The 23,650-nt window shown below is 43.2% G+C and overlaps 1 protein-coding gene across 1 annotated transcript; it reads right to left on the reverse strand.

Annotated features, from left to right (window-relative positions):
* Window positions 1–3,668: 3,668 nt before the first annotated feature.
* On the reverse strand, window positions 3,669–4,122 carry LOC311595937 (NADH dehydrogenase [ubiquinone] 1 beta subcomplex subunit 2, mitochondrial-like). The gene has a single exon (XM_084779038.1). It carries the CDS (start codon window positions 4,076–4,078, stop codon window positions 3,755–3,757), a length of 324 nt encoding a protein of 107 aa, XP_084635164.1. The 5' UTR covers window positions 4,079–4,122; the 3' UTR covers window positions 3,669–3,754.
* Window positions 4,123–23,650: the final 19,528 nt, after the last annotated feature.

Below are 23,650 nucleotides of genomic sequence, written 5' to 3' on the forward strand. Positions count from 1 at the left end.
AAACAATGAACTTGTAGTAAGAAGAACAAAGCCAAGGCAGTGACAGGAGATGACTGTGATTCCCCCCCCACCCCCCCAGAAAGGCTTCGCTTTCATTCTTTGACTGAAGAAAAGAGAAGGATGCTGCCGCGAGATGGGCTCTTCGGAAGTTCAGAGATTAGCAGCGACTGCTGTCTTTGAAGCCAGTGATGAAGGTGCTTTGTGGCTTTGTGGCTGCTAGGCTTTGAGAGTTGTTGCTCCAACAGCACAGTGTCGGAGATAATGAGTCCCCATACTTATATTTGCCTTGGCTTTAATGATGGCAAGGAGAAGTTAGGAATACAATTATCCACTGGATAGTTAATGTTTTCTGAAATTCAGTATTGTCACTGAAGAATAATTAGTAGTTAAGGGAAGATACTAATTTTTTTTTAATGTTTGAATGAATCGCACTTCCTAGCAAGGCTCTCAGTTACGGACAACAAGTTGTGTGACAAGAGGACTCTAGGGATGGGAAGAACTGATGTCCACTCTGATGGTTAAGGGCTCATGAAATAGTAGTCATTACACGTTCACAATCTGCGGTAAGCAGCCAAATCACAGCCTGTGGTTCATAAAGGTATTATATTTATAAAAATTATGGAAGATAAATATAACCACTTTTAAACTATATCTTCTCATTTCACACTACAACTTATAGAAATCGTCCAACATTTTATCTCGAGAAAGAAATTTTTTAAGCAATATTTCTTTTTTTTTACATGTACCCTGGATTTTATAAATGTTAATAATGACTTGGTGATATTTTTCCTATTCTTTTTCCCTCCTTTGTTTTTTTTCTGTAACAGCCCTGGCTGTCTTGGAACTCACTTTGTATAGGCAGGCTGGCCTCGAATTCACAGAGATCCACCTGCCTCTGCCTCCCCAGTGCTGGCATTAAAGGGGTGCGCCACCACCTCCCAGCTTCTTTTGAGTTCTTAACTCTTCCCCCTTTAAGCTTTTTATACCCTTATGCTAATGTGCGTCTTAGCTAAATGAAGAAGGGTGAGAAGGATGGCGGTTTTGTTCAGGGAGTTGTAATTTAATATGACTTAAGGGTTATTGGGCAGATGGGGCATTAGTACAGTGAGTACAGTACACAAGCCTGAGAGCCTGAGCTCAGCATGAATGTAAAAAGCTGGGTACGTACTTCCCTTGGCCACAGGTCATAAAACACTCATCAGATGCTGCATGAGATGCTTTTTCCCTGCTGGCTGACTTCCATGCTAATGGAAGGTGCTAAGCAGTCTGCTTGGGGAGCATTGCCATCCACATTCTTACTCAGTTTTGGGTCCTACGTGCAACAGCACCTGTGTGCTAGGCAAGATTAGCCTACTGGTGTAGCAATGCCAAATCTGTTTTGCGGAGTGACCAAACCCGGTGTGGTTAAGTTTGATGACTGTTTCACAGGATGGAATCCATGCTTGGTACTGTAAGCCTGGCCAACAGCTTGCTGCTGGGGAGGTCATAGGCCCTAGGAAGGAAGCTATTGGTATTGTTTTGTTAGATGGATATGATGCGCCTGTCCACTTGCCTCCTATAGAATTATGTTTATGCCCATGGTAGTACTGCTGTCAGCTTAGGTCAGAGAAGTTTTCTTTTACAATGGTCCTTAGTAGCCACAGAGACTCATAACTGGTCAAAGTAGAGAGAATCACTGACCGTGAATGCCCAGCAATAAATGGAGGATCTATATCAGCCCAGGAAAGACTGATGGAACATCAAACTAAGGATGGGGGGGGGGTGGGCAGAAGAAGAGGGAGAGAAATGTGGACCAACATGGTTGCTGCATTTCTTAAACTCACAGCAGATATGATTAGCTCTGAAGATCTTTACAAGATTGAACCACTCAAGAGCCAATCATGGAAGGGGGAATGGACTCTGGGACAGACAGACAGACAGACAGACAGACAGACAGACACACACACACACACAAACATGGAAGTAGAAGGAGATGGGTAGTTTGGAGGTTTGGAGGAGGAAGGGGGTTAGTGGGAGTGAGAGTGGGCAACAGAGCGTGAATAGGATAGAAATACATATATACACATGCGTGAAAATGTCACAATGAAATGCATTATTATGTATAGTTAACATCTGTCCCTGGATTATTTTTTAAAAGCCATCTGAGCCGGGTGCGGAGGCACATGCCTTTAATTCCAGCACTCGGGAGGCAGAGGCAGGCAGATCTCTGTGAGTTTGAGACCAGAAAGAAAGGACAACACGGACCCTAGCCAATTAGTGAGCTAAAGTTTAGTGGGAGACATCCCAAAAGACAAGGTAGAAGGGAGTTGGAGAAATGGCTTTGTTTTTGTAGTGCTGGGAATAAAAGCTGAAGCTTCATACATGTGACTGCTATGCCAGCCACAACTTCGACAAGCTTTTACAGCATACCCTTCCATCTATCCATAGATAATCATATAACAACTTTATAGTCCAGTTTTCTGTACATAGAAGGGTGGGATTAATTTATATAGCCTTTCACAATTTCAAAATAGGTTTATTATTAATTATCCAAATTCCTTTTTATCTGAGTAAAGTAACAGTTATTTTGACTATTTGCCCAATTTAGGAATAGCACTGTGTAGTTTTTCTCACATATTGTGGAATATTTAGTTATTTGAAACATTTGTAGCTCACTTCAGCACTGTACGCTACTCACTTTTGAACACACATCATTCACTTTGCACACTTTGCCTCTATAACCCTAGTTACCTTCAGGGCAGGGTCCTTCCCAGAACAGTACAATAACTGCGTCAGTTAAAGATGTTCCTGTATCTTTGCTATACAGAAATTCCATTTATGACTAAATCAGAGGCTCGCTGACTCATCAGCCAGGCAGTTTGTCAGTTGTTGCCATGAAGACGAAGGGTTTTGTTGTTGTTTGTTTTATATGTGTGTTGTCTGTGTGACGGTTTATGTACATGCCTGGGTGCCTGTCGAGGCCAGAGGTCAACCATGGTGCTGTCTCTCAGGAGCCATCCATTTAGTTTATTATGAGATAGAGTCTCTCAGTCTTGGAATTTGCCAAGAAGGTGAGGCTAGCTGCCCAGTAAGGCTCAAGGACCCCCGTCTCCACTGGGACCCTCAGCACTGGGATTACAAGTGTGCCCTAAGCTCAGCATTTTTACATGAGCTCTTAAGATTGAACTCGGCAAAGCAAGCACCTTACCAACTAAGCCATTCCTCCTGTGCACTGGACCAAGCTTTGGTAGATTCAGGTGTGTGTATTTCTGTCACCTCCTGAAAGTCCTCATCACTCACTGAACCACCCTGGACCTCCATGCCTACGTCATCTCTGTTCATTAGGTTTCCTTCCATCTTTATTCTCAGTCCTGGCAGAATCCCCTGAGTTGTTTTCCAATCCATTGATTTTATTCATGACTTTTAAAATCTGCTATTCATTACTTCCATTGCATTTTTAATATGACACAGTTTCCAAATGCTGATCTAAATCAAATGTCCTCACAATTTGGGATCATAAAATGAGTCACACGTTTTCTAATGCCTTCTTTGTCTCTTACATTGTCTGCTTAATAGGGGATTTTTTTTCTTAGAGTTTGTGAATCCCGGGACAAGCCAGGAGGGAATAGTAGGGCAAAACCTAGATTTCTTGGTCACCTTTTTTTTTTTTTTTTCATTTTTGGCAAGCCACTTTAATTTACAACTTTAAATATGAAGTCTGTGATTTCTTGGAACATCTCACTCTGCTCCTACTTGTACAGAGCTGAGTTTATACTCAGTCCTCCTCATCATCATCAGGAGGGATCCCCAATTCTTCATCTGTCCACTGTGAAGGATCTGGATATGGAAAGTGACCCAGCACAGCATCCGAGTCATGCCAAAAGCGCCAGAGAATCCAGAACCACATGAGTGAGCTTAAGAACTCGCCCTGGATCACCTGGGACCGGGTAAGCTGGGGAAACTCCCTGTACCGAGGCTGAATATGCACATCACTGCCAGCATGACGGACTCCACCGTCTCCAGCCGCCTGCGCGCGGCAACGCCAGAGCAGGCGGCCTCCGACGCGACCGAAAGGTGCCAGCCGGGTCAGCGCAGACATACTAACTGCGCAGAGAGCGGTTCCCCAGCTCTCCCAATCCTCTTGGTCACCTTATTTAACTGCTTTAGAGGACCTGCTTCCTTACGAAAATGGAAAGGGTTCACAGCATCCAAAAGCATCACTCTTGAGCCAGGGTGTCTGCTCTTTGGTGATGGCAACATTCCCCCAGGCTGCCTCCATTTCCTTAACTGGCTCCATTGTCCTTGGCTTCGGCCGTGCGCTCCTTCATCACTCATCCTTGAGCAAACCCTTCCATTGCTCAAAAGAGTGGCATCGCGGTAAAACTAAACTGTCTGGTCTCAACCCCATCAGACACTTGAGAAGGAATAAAATTAATTACCTGAGTATACAGTGGTTTGGCAGCTTCTCAAATGAGAAGATGACAGAGACAGTTTGCTACCTGACTAGTCACCCAAAATGCTTTCTAATGTTGGAGCATCACCTTCAGCCTCTGGTCCATTATATCTGACAGACATATTTGCGAGGCAGGAGCTACTGAGGACCTGTTTACCCTGTCTTGGATGAGTTTGGCTATTGAATCTGCCTGCATAGTTGTTTAGGGATTAAGATGTTGTTAGGTCTAGATAGATGTTTTAAGTTGATATTGATGAAATTTGATAGATGTTGATTTACATTCAGAATTTTAGACTCACCAAGATAGGAAAGATGTTTTCTTCAAGGCTGCCAAATACAAGTAGCCAAAACACTAAGAATGTAACATTTATATAATTCCTAATTGTTTCATGGTTCTTCTTGCTATAGGTAGCTTATTGTATATATGCATATATAAATGCATATGCAAAAATAAAAATATTTAATAAAAAAAGAAGAAAAAAAAAAGAGTGGCATCGTGGAGGCTTAGCTTGACTGACACATGTATTTTTCAAAGGATTCATCCTTGCTACCAGCTCCTGCGCCTGCAAACTTGTGGGAGCTAGCTGCCTTAATTTAACAAAATACATATGGTAGGAAAAAAGTTGTATGTGTAAGAGACACAATAAATCAGATAGCCATAGATTTAAATATTTAAAATGCCCAAGTATAACTATTATTAATTTAGATCCAATCTGCTTTTTAAAAAAAAATAATAAGGATTTTCTTTCATTTTATTTGTGTGTGTGTGTGTGTGTGTGTGTGTGTGTGTGTGTGTGTGTGTATAATGTGTGAATATGCTGATAGCAGCTGCAAAAAGGTGTCAGGTCCCCTGGATTTGGAGTTATAGATTGTTGTGGTTTGTTTGATATAAGTGCTGGGAATTAAACTATGGTCCTCTAGAAAAGGCACCTGTGCTCTTAACTTTGGAGCACCTCGCCCCCCCCCCCAAACCTACTTTGTTTGTTTGTTTATTAAATTTACTGAGGCATCTCTTGAGACCCATGTGGCCTCACTTTATAATAACCTACGCTAACAAGAAATAATCCAGCAATTGAGATATTCTGAGCCACTGCAGAACTAAGGAAGACATTAGGCCACTCGTGTAGGTGGTACTCCTGTGTCCTAATTAGCTTTCACCAGGCCCTGCATTTTCAAGTATCCGTCACCTTTACACCCCACAGTAAGATCAAGCTCCTAACACACGAAGCTTGAGGAAAGAATCACATTCAAACTGTATTAACTTTGCATAATTTTGTCATGTGGAAATGCCTTCCTTTTATGCATTGTTCAGTATAATACTAGCTATTTGTTTTAAATAAACATTTTCTACCAAATTTAGGCAGTATCTTTCAATTTCTCTCTTGCTCTTTCTCTTTTTTTAAGGCACGATCTCACTATACAGTCCTAGCTGGCCTGGAACTTGCTGTGTTATAAAGGCTCGCTTGAAACTCACAGGGATCTCTCTGCTTCTGTTTCACAAGTTGCTGGAATTAAAGGGCTGCACCCCAATCTGTGGCTAGGAAGTCCCCTCCTAATATTAAGTGTAGTGGATTCAAACATGGTTTTGTTTTGATCCCAAGTGTGGGATGTGAAACAGACTTGTCTGAGGATGTGCAGTGTTTGCTGGAAAGGGCACGTGGTGTTTGTCCACTAGACCAGGAACCATCTCTTGTGGGGGTATGGTCTTTGCAAACTGCTAAATATCCTAGTATGAACTCTGAGAGGATATATATCCGCCCCAAAACAAGAGAGCTGGGCTTTTTTGGTCTTGGCATCCTTTCCTATTATTTGGCTGTTCATCACTCTGCTTTGAGACACTCCTAGACAGAAACACTCCAGAGAACACTTCGAGGTTCTGGGTTCTGGCTGCTACGGTTGCAGTCACCTTTGCTGAATTGCTGGATTGCTTTTTAACAGGTCTGCTGAAATTCTGACTATGATTGCTCCAATGAACGGAGTCTAAAATGGTCTACTTCTCCTGTTCCCACTAACCTCTTTTCTCTCCGATCTAAGCTAGGTGGGTTGAAAGGAAGGTATAAGCATTAAAGAACCCCAAATAAAGTAGATTTCAAAAAGTTCAAAGCCTACAATTAAGAGCTTCAACTTTTTTAAAAAAATGAATTGTGTATTAACCATTATCAAATGCATTTTCCAAACTCCATTGACATCTTATTATCAAAGACTTTAAATTTTTTTTATCTGCTGAAAAATGTTATTAAGAACTTGCTATTATTAAAATATATTTTCATTTTAGAAGACAGTCCACCTAGTCGTGGCCTATTGCTGTTTAACACAATACTAAATGAAAGCTTCTTTTATTTTCTACTTTTTTGAGTCATATTTACAAGTGAAATTGGCTTGCGATTGTTTTTCCAGGCTCTCTGCTAAGCGTTGACATGCAGGGATGTGACAGTTCTTGCAGTGAAGTGGTACACTTTGCATCCTTTCCTGCTCTCTGAACATTTTAAGTAAAATGAAATTTACTCATCTTTACATAGAGCGTTAACAGCTCATCTGTGAAGTTGTTCTGGCCCTGTGCCTTTATTTCTTTTTTTTCTTTTAATTTCTCTTTTTTTATAAGCTCTCTGAAGACTAAAGCAATATTTACCTTTAATAATTATACGAGAAAAACATGTCCTTTTATGCTCATTTTATGGAAAATTTTAAAATATACCACCATAAAGGTTATGAAATTGTTTTATTGTCACATTCTACAGTGTACGCTAGCCTACTGCCTGTTAGATATTTGAGTGGTGATTTTTTTCAAGAGTATCTGTCATTGAGAACTGCCGTCCTGTGTCTGCTTCCTCCTCTGAGTATCCAGCCTCATTGTACATTGGGCTGGACCAGAGGGAGTGACGCTTAGCCAGGGCAGGTGGCTGCAATGTAGGAGCTCAGTCCATGGTGAGTACATGAGAAACAGCCTTCTTGGGAGACATCTTCAGTGAGACAGCTCTTTTACTTGGCGGGTGGAGGGAACAAAGGAGTGGGTGGAGGCGTTTGGGGGTGAGGGTTACATCACTGGCCCCACCAGGGTTGTGGGAGTGCCTTATTTCCATGAAGAGGAATTGTAGGTGCTTGCTGAGCATGACCTTAAAAGGAGAGAGGAAGTTTAACCTGTAACCTGGCTGCCAGGCTACATGACCACCTCAAGAGTGGCAGAGGTGAGGGGTATAAGGCTACCTGCAGAGAAAAATGCAAGACCAGGGCAGAGAGGGAGCACTCCTACTTGCCAGTCTCAAGGTAAGATTTTTCTGGTTTGGACACACCTCACCCTCACTCTTGCTCCTGGTTAGCTTCCCCCAGTCACATGGCTCCCTGGTCCCACAGCAAACCTCACCCCAGACTCCCCATCCACAGCACATAGTATACTTTTGTTTCTCTCTCTCCTTCTCCCGGTCCCCACCTCCATCTCTCCTGCTGTCTCTTTTGTCAAGCTTAGTAATCTATCTTGATTTTTTTATGTTAGTATTTTTTTCCAATATTATCTTTCAGTAGGCACCACATTTTATAATAGTTAGGCATTATTTTGTTTAATCAACTGTGGAGAGTCATCATTTTTTTTTTATAATCACAGATATCTTGTCTCCAAATGTCCCTTGCTCTTGAAACTTGAGCTGACTTATCTACCCTGTGACCTATCTCTAACTGTTTATCCTTAACTGAGGGGACAGGGGCTTATCCAATGTGGTTAAAATGCTTGAAATAGAAAATACTGAAGTAGACTGAGCTGCTCACGAAGCTGAAGCAGAAAGATCTGGAGTTTGGGAGCCTGATCTGAGCCTCATAGCAAGACTCCATATGAAGAATATAAAAAGAAAGATAGAGGGGAGGGGAGGGAAAAAGAAAAAGAAAAGGAAAAGAAAATCACATGTGTATTCTGATCTGCTCTGACTGATCTCAATGACAACAACAACAAAGATAATAAAATTTCTAAGGTTAACTGAACTATAGCAATGGCTGCTTCTTTAGCACTGAGCAGGAAGCCAAGTGCAAGACAACTTTAGGAGCCTGGAGCTGGAGGACCACATGGAGTGATGCTAAAGCCCCGGGTGACAGAGAGAAGTGATAATCTGCAGGGCCCAGACAGGAAGTGGAGGACCAGAAGCACAGCCTGGGATGTGCAACATGATGAGAAAACACATCGTGGCTAATTCATAAAACCCAGTACACAGTACCATGTCTTCAGTTGAAGGAGAGAAAGGAAACTGTGATAGCAGAGAGCAAGAGGAAGTGAGGGGGCTGGTCTAGGAGGATTTCCTTCCTCTACGTCTATAAGAAACACACTCCTAAATTCTCATCAGCTCTGGGTCCTTACATTCAAAGCTGTGTGACTTCAGGAAGTTGGTATTTAGACAGGAATTTAAAGATTGCTTTCTTTATTAGGTAATGGCATACTGTTTGAATTGACTAATGCTTTTGGAATGCTAGTTGCTTTCGAAAATCTAAAATGTGAAATACTCCCCCCCCCCCCCCCCGCCCCCAATTTAAAACATGGGGGTGGGTTTTTTGTTTTGTTTTGTGTTTTTTGGTTTTGGTTTAGTAAAACTGTCAATTCATCTGTATCAACTTTGTGCAAAGAATATTGAACGCTGCCAACAGGTTAAATGTGAAAGAGCTGAAAGTCTCTAACAAATCCCTTAATATTAGGAAGAACAAGTCACTTCTTAACCATTTATTTATTTGTTTGTCTGTCTATGAGACAGAGTCTAAGGCCATGGGACTTGGCAATGTCGCCATACTCAAACTCACTATCTCTCTTCCTTGGTCTTCCAAGTGCTGGGATTATAGGTGTGTGACACCGTGTGTAACGGCTCCCACACTCACCCCACGAGGTTTTAAAAAACATCTCATAAAATTAAAGAAAACGCTAAGAATGATATTTTGTTGTTGATAGAAGGTAAATACATTCATCATCTGGCAAGTACTTTTTGTGAGTCTAGCACCTGGTGGGTTGTTCTAATGTGGGGGCACAATAACAAATAAAATGCTCCCTGCTTATCGTGGCGTTGGTCTTCCTGGGTAGCTGCAGAAAGTTAAAGGCATGGATGAGTATGTGATGACATAATGAAAATGTCATCTGAGGACAGTTGTCAGGGAAGGAAGTAACCATGGGGTGAGGAGATAGAGGTGGTGATTGCATCAGCTTCTATAGTATTTTGTACTTATATTCATTTACGTTAGTTTTTTTTTTTTAAACAATTTTAGTCAATCTGACTTAAAGCAAATTTATCATCTTACATTTCTGTAGGTTGTAAGTAATAAATGGGTCTCACTAGGTTACGGTCAGGTTGTCAATAGGGTATATACTTCTGGAAGGCTCCAGGGGGGGAATCTGTTTCCTACCCATTGCGACTTGCAGAGAGGCTGCCCACACTTCTTGATGCGGGGCCTCATCCTACCTCTGTGTCTCTTATCTGTCCTTCTCTGACCTTCACATTCCTTTGCCATGCTCCAGGGAATGCTTAAGTATTCCAGAGTTATTTCCTCTTTTTTTTTTTTTCTTGCCATGAAGTATGACATATTCACAGGTTAGAGGTTAGACTAGGAGCATCTTTGACGACAAATTATTCTATCTACCACTGGGGACAACTGCAATGTTAATCAGGGCGATCAAAGGTGGGTTCGCTGAAAATACCTGAGCAACATTTAAAAAGCCAGGCCAGGTCAGGAGGACATCTGGAGCAGGGTGTGACGACGACAGAAAGTGGACTTTGACCTGCGCAAAATGCGGAGCAGTAGGAAGAACAAGGAGGAGACAGAAGAGCACCGACGGGTGCTAGGACTGGGAACAGAGCCAGCGGATGGTGAGGTTTGTGATGCTTCTTCTGAATGGGCTACGGGAGTATCTGAGAAGTGACATAATCTTACCTCCATTTTTAAAGTTTAATCGAGTGACTGTGCCGTTGATCTATGGTACGTGGGAAAGAGCCTCCTGAGTGGAATCAGCATCTTGGCTTGAGGGCCTTGGGACTCCAGAAGGAAGATGACAGAAGAGTCTAGGAGTGAGGAAGGGCTGAGTTAGCTGACATAGACAGGACGGAGTGAGATCCGCCATGGTGGCCCTGAGGCTGGTAGAGTGCTGAAAGGAGCAGGGGTATTAGCAGGCTTCCCTCACTGCTCCATAGGTGTAGCCAAAGAGAGTCATTCAACGGCCCCTAGTCTCCATCTCACTGCTCCTCTTTCCTGACGCTCCACCCCTTGGCCTTATACCTAAAGAAGTCAGACTCTCAGTCCACTGATGGAGAGATGAAAAAGAATTGCTTATTTCTTTATTCCTTTTTAGTCAAACTTGTACTGGATCTAAGATCTTATCTCACTTGCCTAGGATCTTTTCCTATATAGGTACAGGTCACCCAACGACAAGATGGTATGGAAGAGCAGTGTTAGGCGCCTCTGAGTATTGGTGGAGAATATTTGTCCTATTAACTGCCAAGTAATGGAGCCTTGGGGTAATTCAGAGCCCCTAGGAGGTTTTAAATGGAAGGCGTTTGCTTTGGAGCAAGGTAGAGTATGCAAACCATTCTACACTTTCAGGGAGGGAGCAGTCCATCTTAAATTTATATAAATTTTTGAAGGGCTCAAGAATTATCTATACCCTTCTCCCCATGCAGCCCCTGGAAATCGGGTCAAATTTTGGCTGGACTAAAAAAGTAGACATCTTCTTTTTCAAGAATCTACATACTTGCTCCTATAAATGGTAGCTAGTCGCCATGGCCCCAGAGTGCCAAGAAATGGGGCTCAAGGAGAAAGAAAAGTAGGAATAAGATAAGCTATAGCTTTCCAATGGGGAAAGGAAAAAGGCAGACATCCTACCCAAACCTGGGAACTGCAGCCTACTGTGCAAAAGATAACCATACCTCCAATGCCACTGTCTAGGTGTGAAAACAGGGCACCAGAATGAAGTTCATTTTTAAACCAGCAAGTTGTGAGTGCTGAAATGAACTTTTTTTTTCTTTTTGAGACAGGATTTCTCTGTGTAGTCTTGGCTATCCTGGACTCACTTTGTAGACCAGGCTGGCCTCAAACTCACAGAGATCCACCTGCTTCTGTCTCCCTAGTGCTGGTGTTAAAGGTGTGTGCCAGCATGCTCAGCTGAACTTTTTTTTTTCTTAGAGTCTTCTCTCAACCTAATTTTAGTTTAAAGCCCCTGGATTCCAGACATCCAGCATTGACTAACTGGCTTTTGGGGAGGTCAAAAGCAAGAGTTCACCTACCCCTTGTTCATCGGTCACCTCCCATTGCAGTATCTCGACAAGGATACCTGCTTTAAAGGTTAGCACATTCTCTTGTTTTCTGCAAATGTTGGGCATGAGTGGCCCGTGCATGGAAACCCCGTGGTCTTCGTGGTTTCTCCTTCAGTTCCTGCCTCCACACTCTTGCCCTGATTTCCGGTAGTGGTGAACTGTTATCTAGAATTCTAAAGTGAGATAAGAATTCCTTCCCAAGGTGGTTTTGGTCAGCAGCGGGATTTTTTTTTGGTTTGTTTGTTTGTTTTTTATCACAGCAACACACATATAAAACTAAGACATGGACCTTATAATTCCTTCCTAAGATTTTGATCATTGAGAGAAATGTTGCTTTTCCATTTGTGAAGGATGTCACTAACTTGTTGGAGTTTTGCTCTTCGAATTTCTGGAGCACTTCTAGTTTGTGTCATCCTGAGGCCTCTGAAAAGCTGTACTGGGAGGACCAAGTGTTGGAGTGTCTCAGGGATACGTTGTTACTTCCCCTAATAATGGAAGGGTAATTTGGTAATTAACTATATTATGTTGCACCACACCCACCCACCCCCTGCGCCCACAAGCCAGCTTTTGGTAGTATCTTGTTTTATATTGCCATCACAGACTGCCACAAACTTAGGAATTAACAGATTTGTTTCTCACAATTCTAGAGGCTGAAGTTTCCATGATCAAGGGCTTCAAGCACCATCACCTGAAGGGACTCTGGCAGGCTTGCCCTTCTCCCCCCATTCCCTCTGCCTTGCTAAAACCCATTAAATTGCATTCCTCAAGCTAGCCCCCAAGGTCTATTCCCTTATTTGGCTGCTTCTCCTGAGGCTGACTAAGAAGGTCCAGCTGTCAAAGTACTGAAGTCCAGAAATCAAAAGCCGCCTTTGCCTCACCTAATTAACATGCCCAATTAAAATTAAACACCTCATCCTAACACAGGTTTTTCCCCTTGTACCTTTATAAGCTGCCATTTGCCTATGTGCCACATCTGTCTCCTCTCCATCCAGAGGCAGTCCTTTGTCCCACTCTGGGAAAAGTACTCCTCCTCCCTCTCTCTTGGTCCCTTCCCCCTTCTTCCTCAGTCTCTTTTCTTTCTTTCTTTCTTTCTTTCTTTCTTTCTTTCTTTCTTTCTGCTTTTCAAGACAGGATTTCTCTGTGTAGCCTTGGGTGTCTTGGACTCACTTTGTAGACCAGGCTGGCCTTGAACTCACAGAGATCCACCTGCCTCTGCCTCCCAAGGGCTGGGATTAAAGGCGTGTGCCACCACACCCGGCCTTCCTCAGTCTCTATCTCCTGTCTTTGTCTCTTATTCCCTGTCCTGTCTCTCTAGGGAAAACAAATCTCCTTTGTTCTGAGAACTTGGTCTTGGGGATCTCGAGTCAGAGAGACCAAAAATAGCGAAGCAACCAGTGCTAAACCTGTTCTATATCTAGCCCACTCCCTTAGCAAAAAGCCTACTTCGGTACTGGCGCTAACCAATCTATTAGGGGTAAAGTCACCTCAATCTCAAAACCTACGCACCTCCACTGAGCCCTCCTTGTCCACGCCACTAAATTTAGATTTTCAATGCCTGAACTTTGGTGAACACCTTTTAAAGAAGGGCAGTAACACATTGGTTTTCATCATGTTTGAATATATATTTGACTTAAAAATCTTCTTTGTTTTAACATTTGTTTTCCTGTCTGCTGGACGGGCATGTGTTTGGGTTGTGGTGCCTGTGTAAAAGTCAGTGGATGTCTGTAGGAGTCTGTTCTTTCTTTCTATCACTGTTCAGGGCTTGGTTTAGGCTACAAGTGCCGTTCCCAGCTGAGCCATCTTGACTTAAAATTTTTTTTTATGACAATAATTCTAGTAGTTCACATTTGGAATTTTAGAAAAGATGGCTTGATTTTTTTTTGAGGAAGTCAACAGGAAATGAAGAAATTACTTTAAAATAATTAAATCTGGATCCTTGAAAGAGTTGTTAGAAGAAAAATGGTATTCGTTAGAATTCAAGAGCCTTGGCTGGCATGTGTTCAGCCCAGCTCCTGATCCCATGCAGAGGGGAAAAAAAATGGTACAGGAAGAGGAAAAGAAAGTTAGGAGAAAAGAGGAGGACAAAGAGTTGCACTTATTTGTAGCATTGGGAGTTTAAAATTGAACTCATGTTTGTCTCATTAGTGCCGGGCGGATTCCAAACATACCTGACCTTGTCGAATAATTTCGTGAAGAATCCCTGTCATCAAGGCTGTAAGTGCTGAAACAAGTCCTATAGGCCAAAACGGTCACGTGGCCAGGCAGGGGGAGTGGGGATTCTAAACTGATTCTCCGCTGAGACCAGCCAGATTGCTGAAATAGGATGCCCGCTGTGTATATAATGTGGCTCTCAGACGAGAAAAGGACAACAGAGTTTAAGAGGGCACCAGGAAACCTCAGCAGGGATGACTCACTTGCCTGTGAAATTAGCTGCTTTAATGGCTGGGATGTCTGGAGTGGGCCCACAGGTGACGAAGCATAGGAACGGCCACAACTTACAAAGCATCAGGAACCAGCTGCCTGGGTCTGGATTTGGGAGAGGAAACCAAGTGTGAATTAGGTAACTCTAGAGCCCATGTTTCTCCGTTTGCTTTTGTTGGTTTCCTTGGTTCGGTTTGGTTTTGAAGTCCAGTGGGCTCTTTAGGACGTTTATCCCTCTGTTGAGACAGCCCCTAAATGTCTAACTAAAAAAATGGGTGTCCCTTCGACGATTTTAGACAAATCCTTTTGTGGTTTTCTTCCAGGCATGTGTGTGCAGACCGAGTCCTTTCACAGGGACGCCGCACCTTGATCTCAAAGCAGAGGAAACGGAAAATTAATCTGCTAAAGCAAGACAGGCGGAGAAGAAATTCATTTTTATTCCTTATCAAAGCCATGGGGTGGGGAGTGGGGGGGAGGGTTGGGGGGTGCGGGGGGGGTGTGCAGGGCAAACGCAGCTGAAATAGAAAGGGAGCCAAAGAAAATGACATCATTTACTCCAGGGAAGGGAGTATAGCTAATTTGTAAGCTGTAAATATGGCACGACACCAGGAGCTTTGGGATGGCTGGGGGTACAGCTGGCCCATGGACCCAACCCAAGTCGGCAAAGCCACAGAAAGAGGAAGGAGTGCTGTTCTTGTCAAGTCATGCTGGTCTGGACAGCTGTTCACCTCTCCTCCGTCCCTGGCCTTTCGTCAAGACATCTGCACTGCTCAGCATTCTCTCCTCACCTCTGTACCTGCTTACTAGCTGCAACTCACCACCGGTTCTTCCAGGCCCCAGAATCTAGGAAGGCTCCTATGACTTCTCCTTATTTGGTTAATGCATGCCACCGTTCAGCCCCAAGGATCCCATGACGTCTTTTGAAACATCTGTAGCCCTTCCGATCACTCTCCCTGGTACCCATCTCCTCCTCTACGCATGGAGTGGAGCAGCACCTCCTGTGGTGAGAATGATGCCGGCATATAATGAATATTCAGCACATTTTTTTGTGTGTATGGTTTTGTGTTTCTTGGCAACTGTGAACCCCCAGATTTAGATAAATAAAAATAACAATTATATATATATTATTATATGTATGCTCTCTTTTTTTAAAAAAAAACTGTAAGTAAAATCCCTCCTTTTGGAGGAAATAAAGTGAAACATTGAAAACAAAAACCAGTAATTTAGGAAAGATGGCTCCGATCACAATGGGATTGTTAGTAAGAATTCTTTGTGACATTTGGTTGTAACTCGGGAGGCTGAGACAGGAGTATGAGAGTCTGAGACCAGCTGGATGTAGTAGCAAGTGCCTTTGATCCCAGCAGAGGCAGGCGGATCGCTGCGAGCTCAAGGCCAGGCTGGACTAAAGAGCAAGTCCATGTCAGCCAAGGCTGTTAAACAGAGAAACCCTGTCTCAACTACAAACAAACAAGAAAGAGTTTAAGACCAGAGTGATAGACAGGAGACAGAGACAGAGACAGACTGACCAGCTTCCTGATCTTTCCTCCTATTTGGCATCAAGTAGGGAGAGAAGGATTTATTTCCTCCCGGAAAACTCAGGGCAGCTACATTCAAAGGCAAACTTGGAGGTGTTCAGTAGTGACCTGACCCACTGCAGTGGTCCGCACACGCTTCCATCATAGCCTGTTGATCATGTGTTAGGGGAGCTGTAGCTATGACAACTTTTATTATCTGCTACGTATCCTTTCTGAGCCCCGATGTAAAATTGCACTGAAAGTGACCAAAGGAAGAATCTCTCTAAAAATCTGCCAGGGTAACAAAAGAATTATTTTTTTATTACAATTTTTTTTTTAAATGCCAAGCTCTCTCTCTCTTCCTGGCTTCCTCTCCAATGGCCCCACACAATTTACAGATGTAAGTAAAGAGAGGGGGGATCTCTTCTGTTAACAAGCACGAGGAGACAATTGTATCAACCCTGTGCAATTCCAATTTCTTTTTCTACACATCACACGACGTTTCTGATTATAAACCGATGGTAGACAAGCCCCCGGTATGAAGTCTTCCCCATTATGCAATGCAGACGCCTTGTTCATAACCATGTGCCAGATGGAAACGGAGCTCTAACTGGAGAGTGAACTATTTGGCCTATTTCGTGTAAATCTTCAAAGCATAAATTAAAACCAGAAGATGTAGTTTATGGTTTCAAGATCTAAAAGCCTCGGCCACACTCCCTGAATCTGCCTGCAGTGTGGGAAGGACAGCCTTTTCAGCTGGCCAGCCCGCCCGGCACCCTTATCAGGTCTCTAGTGCTGTTCCACTCTGACATGACTGGGCCGAAGAAAAATGTACCCTAAAATGAGTATTCCGATTTCTAAACATGCAGCTCAAACCCTGAGGCCAGACAGGGTTTATTTTAGTGTCTGTTTGCAGTGCCCTCTGTGGTACATCATGTTGAAAGTTTTCTCATTCAGAAAATATTTCAGTCTTTCATGGTTTTGCAGGGCCTATATGAAAAGGGATTCGGAACACATAGAAAGGAGCTCTCAGATAGCTCTTGAAATGTATTTATTTTCTTTTCATATTGCCTGAATAATTTATGTGGTACGTTTTGCTAGTTATCGAGAGGAGGAACTTAAAAAATCCATTTCTTTGGGGTTCAGAAAGCGTCTCTTCTTCCATAAATATCAAGCCAGTACTCGGAATGTCTTGAGGAGCAGAATAGTAAAATAAAAGATGAATTTAATGCAGAAATAGAAAGATCCACATTTACACTACCCACCTCGACCTAAGTGAACTGAAATGGAAGCACGGCACATGCTCTAACAGGGGAAATAGTCCCACTGACCATGAATGCATAAATTATTTGTCCCTTGTATACTAGCAGGGGAAACCAAGATGCATATTTTAGACATAGGAAGTAGGAAGCAGTTTCAGAGTAGCTCATGTGATAGTGGTGGCGTGGAATAGAAGTTTCTTCCTCCCCAGCCCATCCCCCAGTGAATGCTGGGATACCACCCTGGAGGTCTGTGCATGCTCTCCAGGTTAACAAAAGGCTCAGAGCCTTCCTCATATCTACTATATGTTTTTTTTTTAAATCACTTCTTATCTTTTTGGTATAAATACTGAAGTGTTTATAGATGAATTGAGATATGTTGGGCTCGGGGTAGAAGCAGAGAAAACTCATTTCAGATGTGGACACTTAAAATGAAAGCTTTATTTTCTGAGCTCAGGGTGGCGGCCAGTATGGGATCTGAACCCCATCCCTGAGAGGACGTTGTACTGCATTTATTTTAAAGGTAAAAGCCACAATTAGCTCATGGGAGCCGGGGAGATGGTGGGATAGGGTGGTCAGCTCTAACTCTACTTATTTTGCTAACAAGAAGTTCTAGCTGGCAGTGAAAGTGTGCCTGACAGTTGGGGGCAGCTGGACTTATGGTTGGGGATTTTTTGCTGATTAGTAAGGCCATAGAGTATTGAGCGTAACCATAGTTTATGGTCAACCTGACCTTGTACAGAGAGATTTATTTTCTTACATCAGCAATGAGGTGAGATGATGGGGCTGGTAGACCTGAAATAAAAATATCTACAGCTGTGCTACCCAAAGGAACAGGCCTCAACAAGATACACACACATACCGTGTGGGTTTCTGTTCTGTGATTTTTCTTGCAGTGCTGGGGATCAAAGACACGGCCCTGCTAGTGTCAAGTGTCTATCATTGTGCTATGTTGTTCCGCGTTTCCTGCCACTGCTGTCGCTGAGCACCACACTGGAAATATGTGCTTCTCTCATCTCGGGAACCAGATGGACCCTCAGAATCTCAGGTTCCGCCTCCTTCAGGAACAGCTAGAGCGCACATAGGGAAGTCCATGGGCAAGACTGCAGATCTCACCAGGGGTGTGGAAGAGAGTCTTTTCACTGTGCTGTTACAACTAGCTCTTTTTAATGAGATTGCCAGTGCCAGATGGCGGCGGAAATTCCAGGCTCCCAAAGCCCAAGAGGTGATACTACAGTGTTACAGCCCTTCAGCTTAGCTGTCATGCTAACGGCAGAGGGTGTGTGGGCAAACGCCAGTGCCTGGCAGTTGAGTGGATTTGAGCAGTGAATCCTTTGGAAAGAAGGGGAGTCCTTTCTTCCCCAGAATAAATGATGAGCCTCAGATAGTCATGATGAAGGAATGGAATGAGAGAGTTTGTTTCATGAATCAGAGGCATTATACTATAAGCCTTGGGCAGTGGGAGGGGCTTTGTGGGTGAATGAATTTGATTCGCTGGGGCCTAGGAGTGCATTTACATGCAGCAGCACAGGCCTGTCATAAGGAGAACACAGTACTTAATTATTCTATGGGTGGCATTGGGGGGCTGTGGGGAGGAAGAATTCTAGGCACAGTTAGAGGTATAGAAAACGGTCATTGGTTGAAAGCTAAGATGCTATCTCATTAGCACGGAGAGGGTATTTCCAGGAATTCCCCAGATGCACATTGAATGGGTTTCTCATTGCAAAAGGCCTTGGCCTGTTATCTCTCTGAGGGCTATGTGACACCCCTTAGAGGATTTGGGGTTTCCTCAGATCAGGCAGAGAGGCGGGAACCCAGATAAAGAAGGGAGTCAGTCATTTTAGTATCAAGCTCTGGGTCTCTTCGGTGATGCCAGGCTTCAGCCTCAACAGCAGGGTCCAACGGTGCTATATCAGCAGGACCAGCCGAGTTAGCTTTAAAAAGTCTGGGAGCTGGGAAGGGGAGGGGAGGATGGAGATAGGAGAGACATAGATGGAGGAAGATCAGACATGTGTTGATCAGTACACGAGAAAAGTGATAGCTACATAGGATTATTGAATTTTTTTTCCCCTCTATGCTTGTGTGTGCTTTACCAAGTTAGGAAAACAAACAAACAAAAATTCCCAACTCTTTAACACTTAAAATCCCCTCTAATACCATGCTTATGTGCAAACGGGAAGCACAAATTGAATTTAGTGGGTTAAAAAAATATATCAAAGCCAGGTGTGGTGGCACATGCCTTTAATCCCAGCACTCAAGAGGCAGAGGCAATTGGATGTCTGTGAGTTCGAGGCCAGCCTGGTCTACAAAAGGGAGTCCAGGATAGTCAGGGCTGCACACAGAAGAAATCCTGTCTCAGAAAAACCAAAAATCAGTCAACAAGAGGATGGCATGAAAGCGAAATGTGGTGGGAGTTCTGGGCCCTGTGCTTGGAGAGGGGGAGCGGGGGTGGACTTGATCAAGATCCATTGTCTATGTGAATGAAATTTTCTAAGAATAAATAACAATTAAAATAAACAACAACACTTTGTAGCTCGGCATGGTGGTGTAATCCTGTCATGCAGAAAGGAAACATCTCAAGATAAGTGATGGGTCGCGCTTCACGATGACATCCTGCCTCAAAAGAGTGGGAGAGAGTCCCTCTAATTTGGACTTAATAATTTACCTTTTGATTTTATGTAACCTTAATCAAAACCACACTAAATTTCATCTGTGAGTTCATCTTTTCTTAGCCCAGTGCTTCTGTTCAAGCCTTTTTTTTTTTTTAATGGCCTTTTTTGTTAACGCTTTACCTTTGTGGGCTCTGCTGTGTGCCTTTTTCTCAGTTTGAGTTTACCATTCTGTACAATAAGGACTTTTCATTGAATAACTTCCCAGACCCCTGCTAGCCTATGATCACCAAGGCCAACTCGACCACTCATTTCTAAAGGCAAAGATCTACTTGCCAAATAAAGTCTGTGAGTCAGAGAGCTCGACTACCGTCTGAGCAAAGACGCATAAGTGCCTGCAGTATCCAGTTGTTTGGGGAGCTCTGCTAAAATTAGGTCCCACCCTTTTTATATTCCACTGTTCATGGCTTCTTGGAAACTTGTCATGTCAAATGAAAGCTGATCTAAATAATCTGTGAGGTCCACTTACAAGGTTTTCTGGAACAGTGTGCCTTGGGGAGAGTTAGAGACTTGAGCACAGGTGAGTGGCTGACTGTAAGAGTTTGCAGAGTGTGAGTCTGTGAATCTTGGGAAGACCATTGACTGCACGCTCTTGGCTCTCTACAGCATCCAACACTATTCTATGCTGTCTCAAACGGCTTACAGCAAATATTTTCGTTGCCTGGATTTCCATGATTAAATATTAACCAAAGTTATTTTACTAGACAAAGTAATCTTTTGGAAACCACTGACTTTGACAAGAATAACTTTTCTTTCTTTTGAAAATAAATGTTCTTATTCCCGGATGCTAAAAGTTAAATACATGAAGAAATCGGATGCAAGCGTCTCTTAGTTTACACCCCGCTTGCTCCACTCATCATGAGAAGCCCTGACATCAGGTGTTGGCTCTGTTTCTTAACAATTAAACTTTATTATACAACCCAACTAACTTACACAAAAGGGAAAAAAGGTTAAAGGGAAAGAGTGAACCTTCCGGTATCCGTTCCACGGGATGGGTCCCTGGGTGTCTCTGGCCTGCGTGCTGGTCTGGCCTGTTAGCTGGTCCTCTTCCTGATCCACGTGCGCTCAAGCCCTGTCTGAACCTGTTGCTTTTCTCTGTCCTCTCCGCCTGCCTGTCTCTCCTGTGCAAGGGGGCGGTCTCCCTCTCCCATTGAGGGTTGATTAGAAACACAATAGTCCAGGTGGAGTCCCCAGGTCTGCTTCTTGAATTCCAGGCCCAGGATGGCTCCACCCAGTCTATCTCCAGGTTAACCTCAGAAAGTATCCATGGTGTGTCCAAGAGCAAAGCCCACCAAGACTGCTTTCACCTGTGACAAAGCTTACAATCCTTCCCATAATCAGGCATGCTGTACTCTGTGAACCCCTCCCCACCCCCACCCCCGCACCCCCCCAATACTAACCATAGCTGTTCAAATCAGGGGGCAGATCCTTACAGGGTTCAACAGCTCCAGTAAAAATCAATTAACCTGATGGTTAAAGTAGGGAGATGAAACCCAAGGCTCTTGAGACTGGCTTCATTAGAACTCTCTTGGTTGACAACGTCTGAAATGCAAACTCAATTGTGCTTAAACAAAATATAATAATTTAAGTCATTAAGTTAGAAGTCCAGAGAATGATGTTTCCAGCTGGCTGGGCATAGCGCTCAGAGGACATATTCAGAACTGAGAATAAATGTTGTTTTTTGTCTAGACTAGTTTTTTTCCTCAGGCCAGGCTTTTCTCACACAGAGGCGAGGTATCTCCCAGTAGCTTGCCCCCATATTGTTTCATTTTAGCAACCCGACATGGGAGTCAAATTATTTTTCAAATTTCAGGAAAATCCCCAGGAAATATTTTCACCGGCCTCATTTGGATCTGAGCCTATGTGTGATCTAATTAGGGAACTACCATGCTCTGATAGCCCAGCCTGAATCCAATTTCCAGTCTCAGGTCAGCAATGCCTGAGTTCATGTATTTTATGTGCATTGTGTTTTGTCTGCAGGAATGTCTGTCTGTGTGAGGGTGATGGGTTCCCTGGAACTGGAGTTGGCGTGTGGGTGCTGGGAAGTGAACCCTGGTCCCCTGGAAGAGCAGTCAGTGCTCTTAACTCTTGAGCCATTTCTCCAGGTCTGAACTCATGTATTGAAAGAGATGAATGGCTCTTTACAGGAAAACTGTGATGTTTCCTCGCAGTAACAGGCCATATACTAGACGGAGGAGGTGATAGCTAATTGGTTAGTGGTTGGCTCCATTTTTTAAAGTTTCTTTTTGTAGGGATAGAACCCAGGTCTTATGCATGCTACACAGGCATTCTTCCACTAAGCTATGTCCCTAGCATAGTATCTGTTAATGGTTCTCCTATGTAAGGCCAGCCCTTGACTAGTTCTCCTTATAGAAGGAATATATGCAATTAAGTCACCAGCAGAACGGACTCGTGGGGGTAGGGAGAGGCAGAGTTTGCCTTTGTCTAAATGGCTGTAGTTCTTTCCCACTCATCTGACTGAATGTCATGTTTTATTTTTTAGCTGTTACTCTTTTTAGCTCGAATTATGCTGGAAGGAATGACCAATGCACCTAGGGCACCGATGATGATGAAAACTATGAGTTAGTCTTGCTTGTCTACCTGACTGGTGTGAGAAATTTATAATAAAACACACCTCTAGGGGTTTCTGTGGTGTTTTCAGAGACAATCCAATCATTAGGACTATAACCCCTTGATCATTGGTAATATGCTAGCATTGTTGGAGAAAGCCAACTACTAGGAGAGTGTTCTCAGGGGCTAGATCTTGCTTTCACTTATTTTCTCTACTTCATGGCTGCCATGATATGAACTGGTTTGGTCCAACATGTCCTCCCTTGACTATGATGAGATGAACCATGAGAAGATGCAAGCTCAGATGCCAAGTTATTGAAATCAGGTATTTTGGTCACAGAGAAAAAAACCTAATTAATACAGGAAGTATAGACAGAGCTCCTCCTTACTCTCTATAAATGTTCAAAGACATTGTCAGATTTATGGGGTGAGCCCCCTGCATCAGGAACAAGCCTGCTCGTCTTCTTACCCCATACAACTGTTGATGTAGTGTGGCTTGTTCATTGCTTTGTTCATCGCCCCCCACACCATTTGGAAAGATGGAACTGTACAAACCCAGTGTTTGTCAAAGGAAAGAACACATGAATTGTCATTTTCTCTTTAAATAAGCAGGTAAAAATCAACAAAATAAAAGTGGTTTACTTTTGAATGTGATGATGTCATTTAGGTTCACAGTAGTTCTCAACTTTCCGAATTCTGTGGCCCTTTAATATAGTTCCTTGCATTGTGGTTATTTTTGTTGCTACTTCAGAACTGTAATTTTACTACTGTCATAAATTGTAATGTAAATATCTGTGTTTTCTGATGGTCTCTGGTGGCCCCTGTGAAAGGGCAATTTGGTCCCTAAAGGGGTCATAACCCACAGGTTGAGAAGCACTAATTTATACTGTTTATACAAATCACTTTGACTTGATCCAGCTGGAGCCTTACCTCCTTTATAAACCTCCAGTTCTCTGCTTGTGTCAATCGCCTCTATACCCTTCCTCTTATCCTTTTATTTACTTTTCTCCAAGAGTGTTTCATTTATTGAGTCATTATTCTGTACCCATTGTGTTAAATGTTTTCCCTGGGTTATCTTATTCATTGAACTCGTCAAGTCAGGTCATTAAAGGTGCTAGTACTATTGCGGTGGTACAAAGAAGCTAAGAAACATTACCCAACGCCATACAATGAATTAATTAATACGTGTAGCTTTGAATCCAGTGTGATTTTTTTTTTTTGAGTCCATGCTCTTGGTCGTCCTGGTACACTGTCTCTCATGGCCGTTCTAATTCTGCTTTAGTATGAAGAAAAGGGGGCTTTGTAGATGTAACTAAGGCATCAGTTGATTTTGAAAGTTCATTGAAAGACTGCTGTATAGTTGAGCCAGTATTGTTACATGATTCCTTGTAAAGGTAAGGACAGAGGAAAAATCAAAGAGATTCAAACCACAGAGGTTCAATATAATGTTGCTGGTGTGAAGACGGAGGGAACCACATGCAAGGGCCAGGGAGCTGCTTCTAGCTTCTCTGAACCA

This window comes from Acomys minous, assembly GCF_964271855.1.
Source record: "Acomys minous genome assembly, chromosome: 4".
NCBI classification, from domain to species: Eukaryota; Metazoa; Chordata; class Mammalia; order Rodentia; family Muridae; genus Acomys; species Acomys minous.

Excerpts from the sequence above, each read along its gene's own strand:
- LOC311595937 (XM_084779038.1), bottom strand. The coding sequence starts at position 4,078 with ATGTCTGCGCTGACCCGGCTGGCACCTTTCGGTCGCGTCGGAGGCCGC.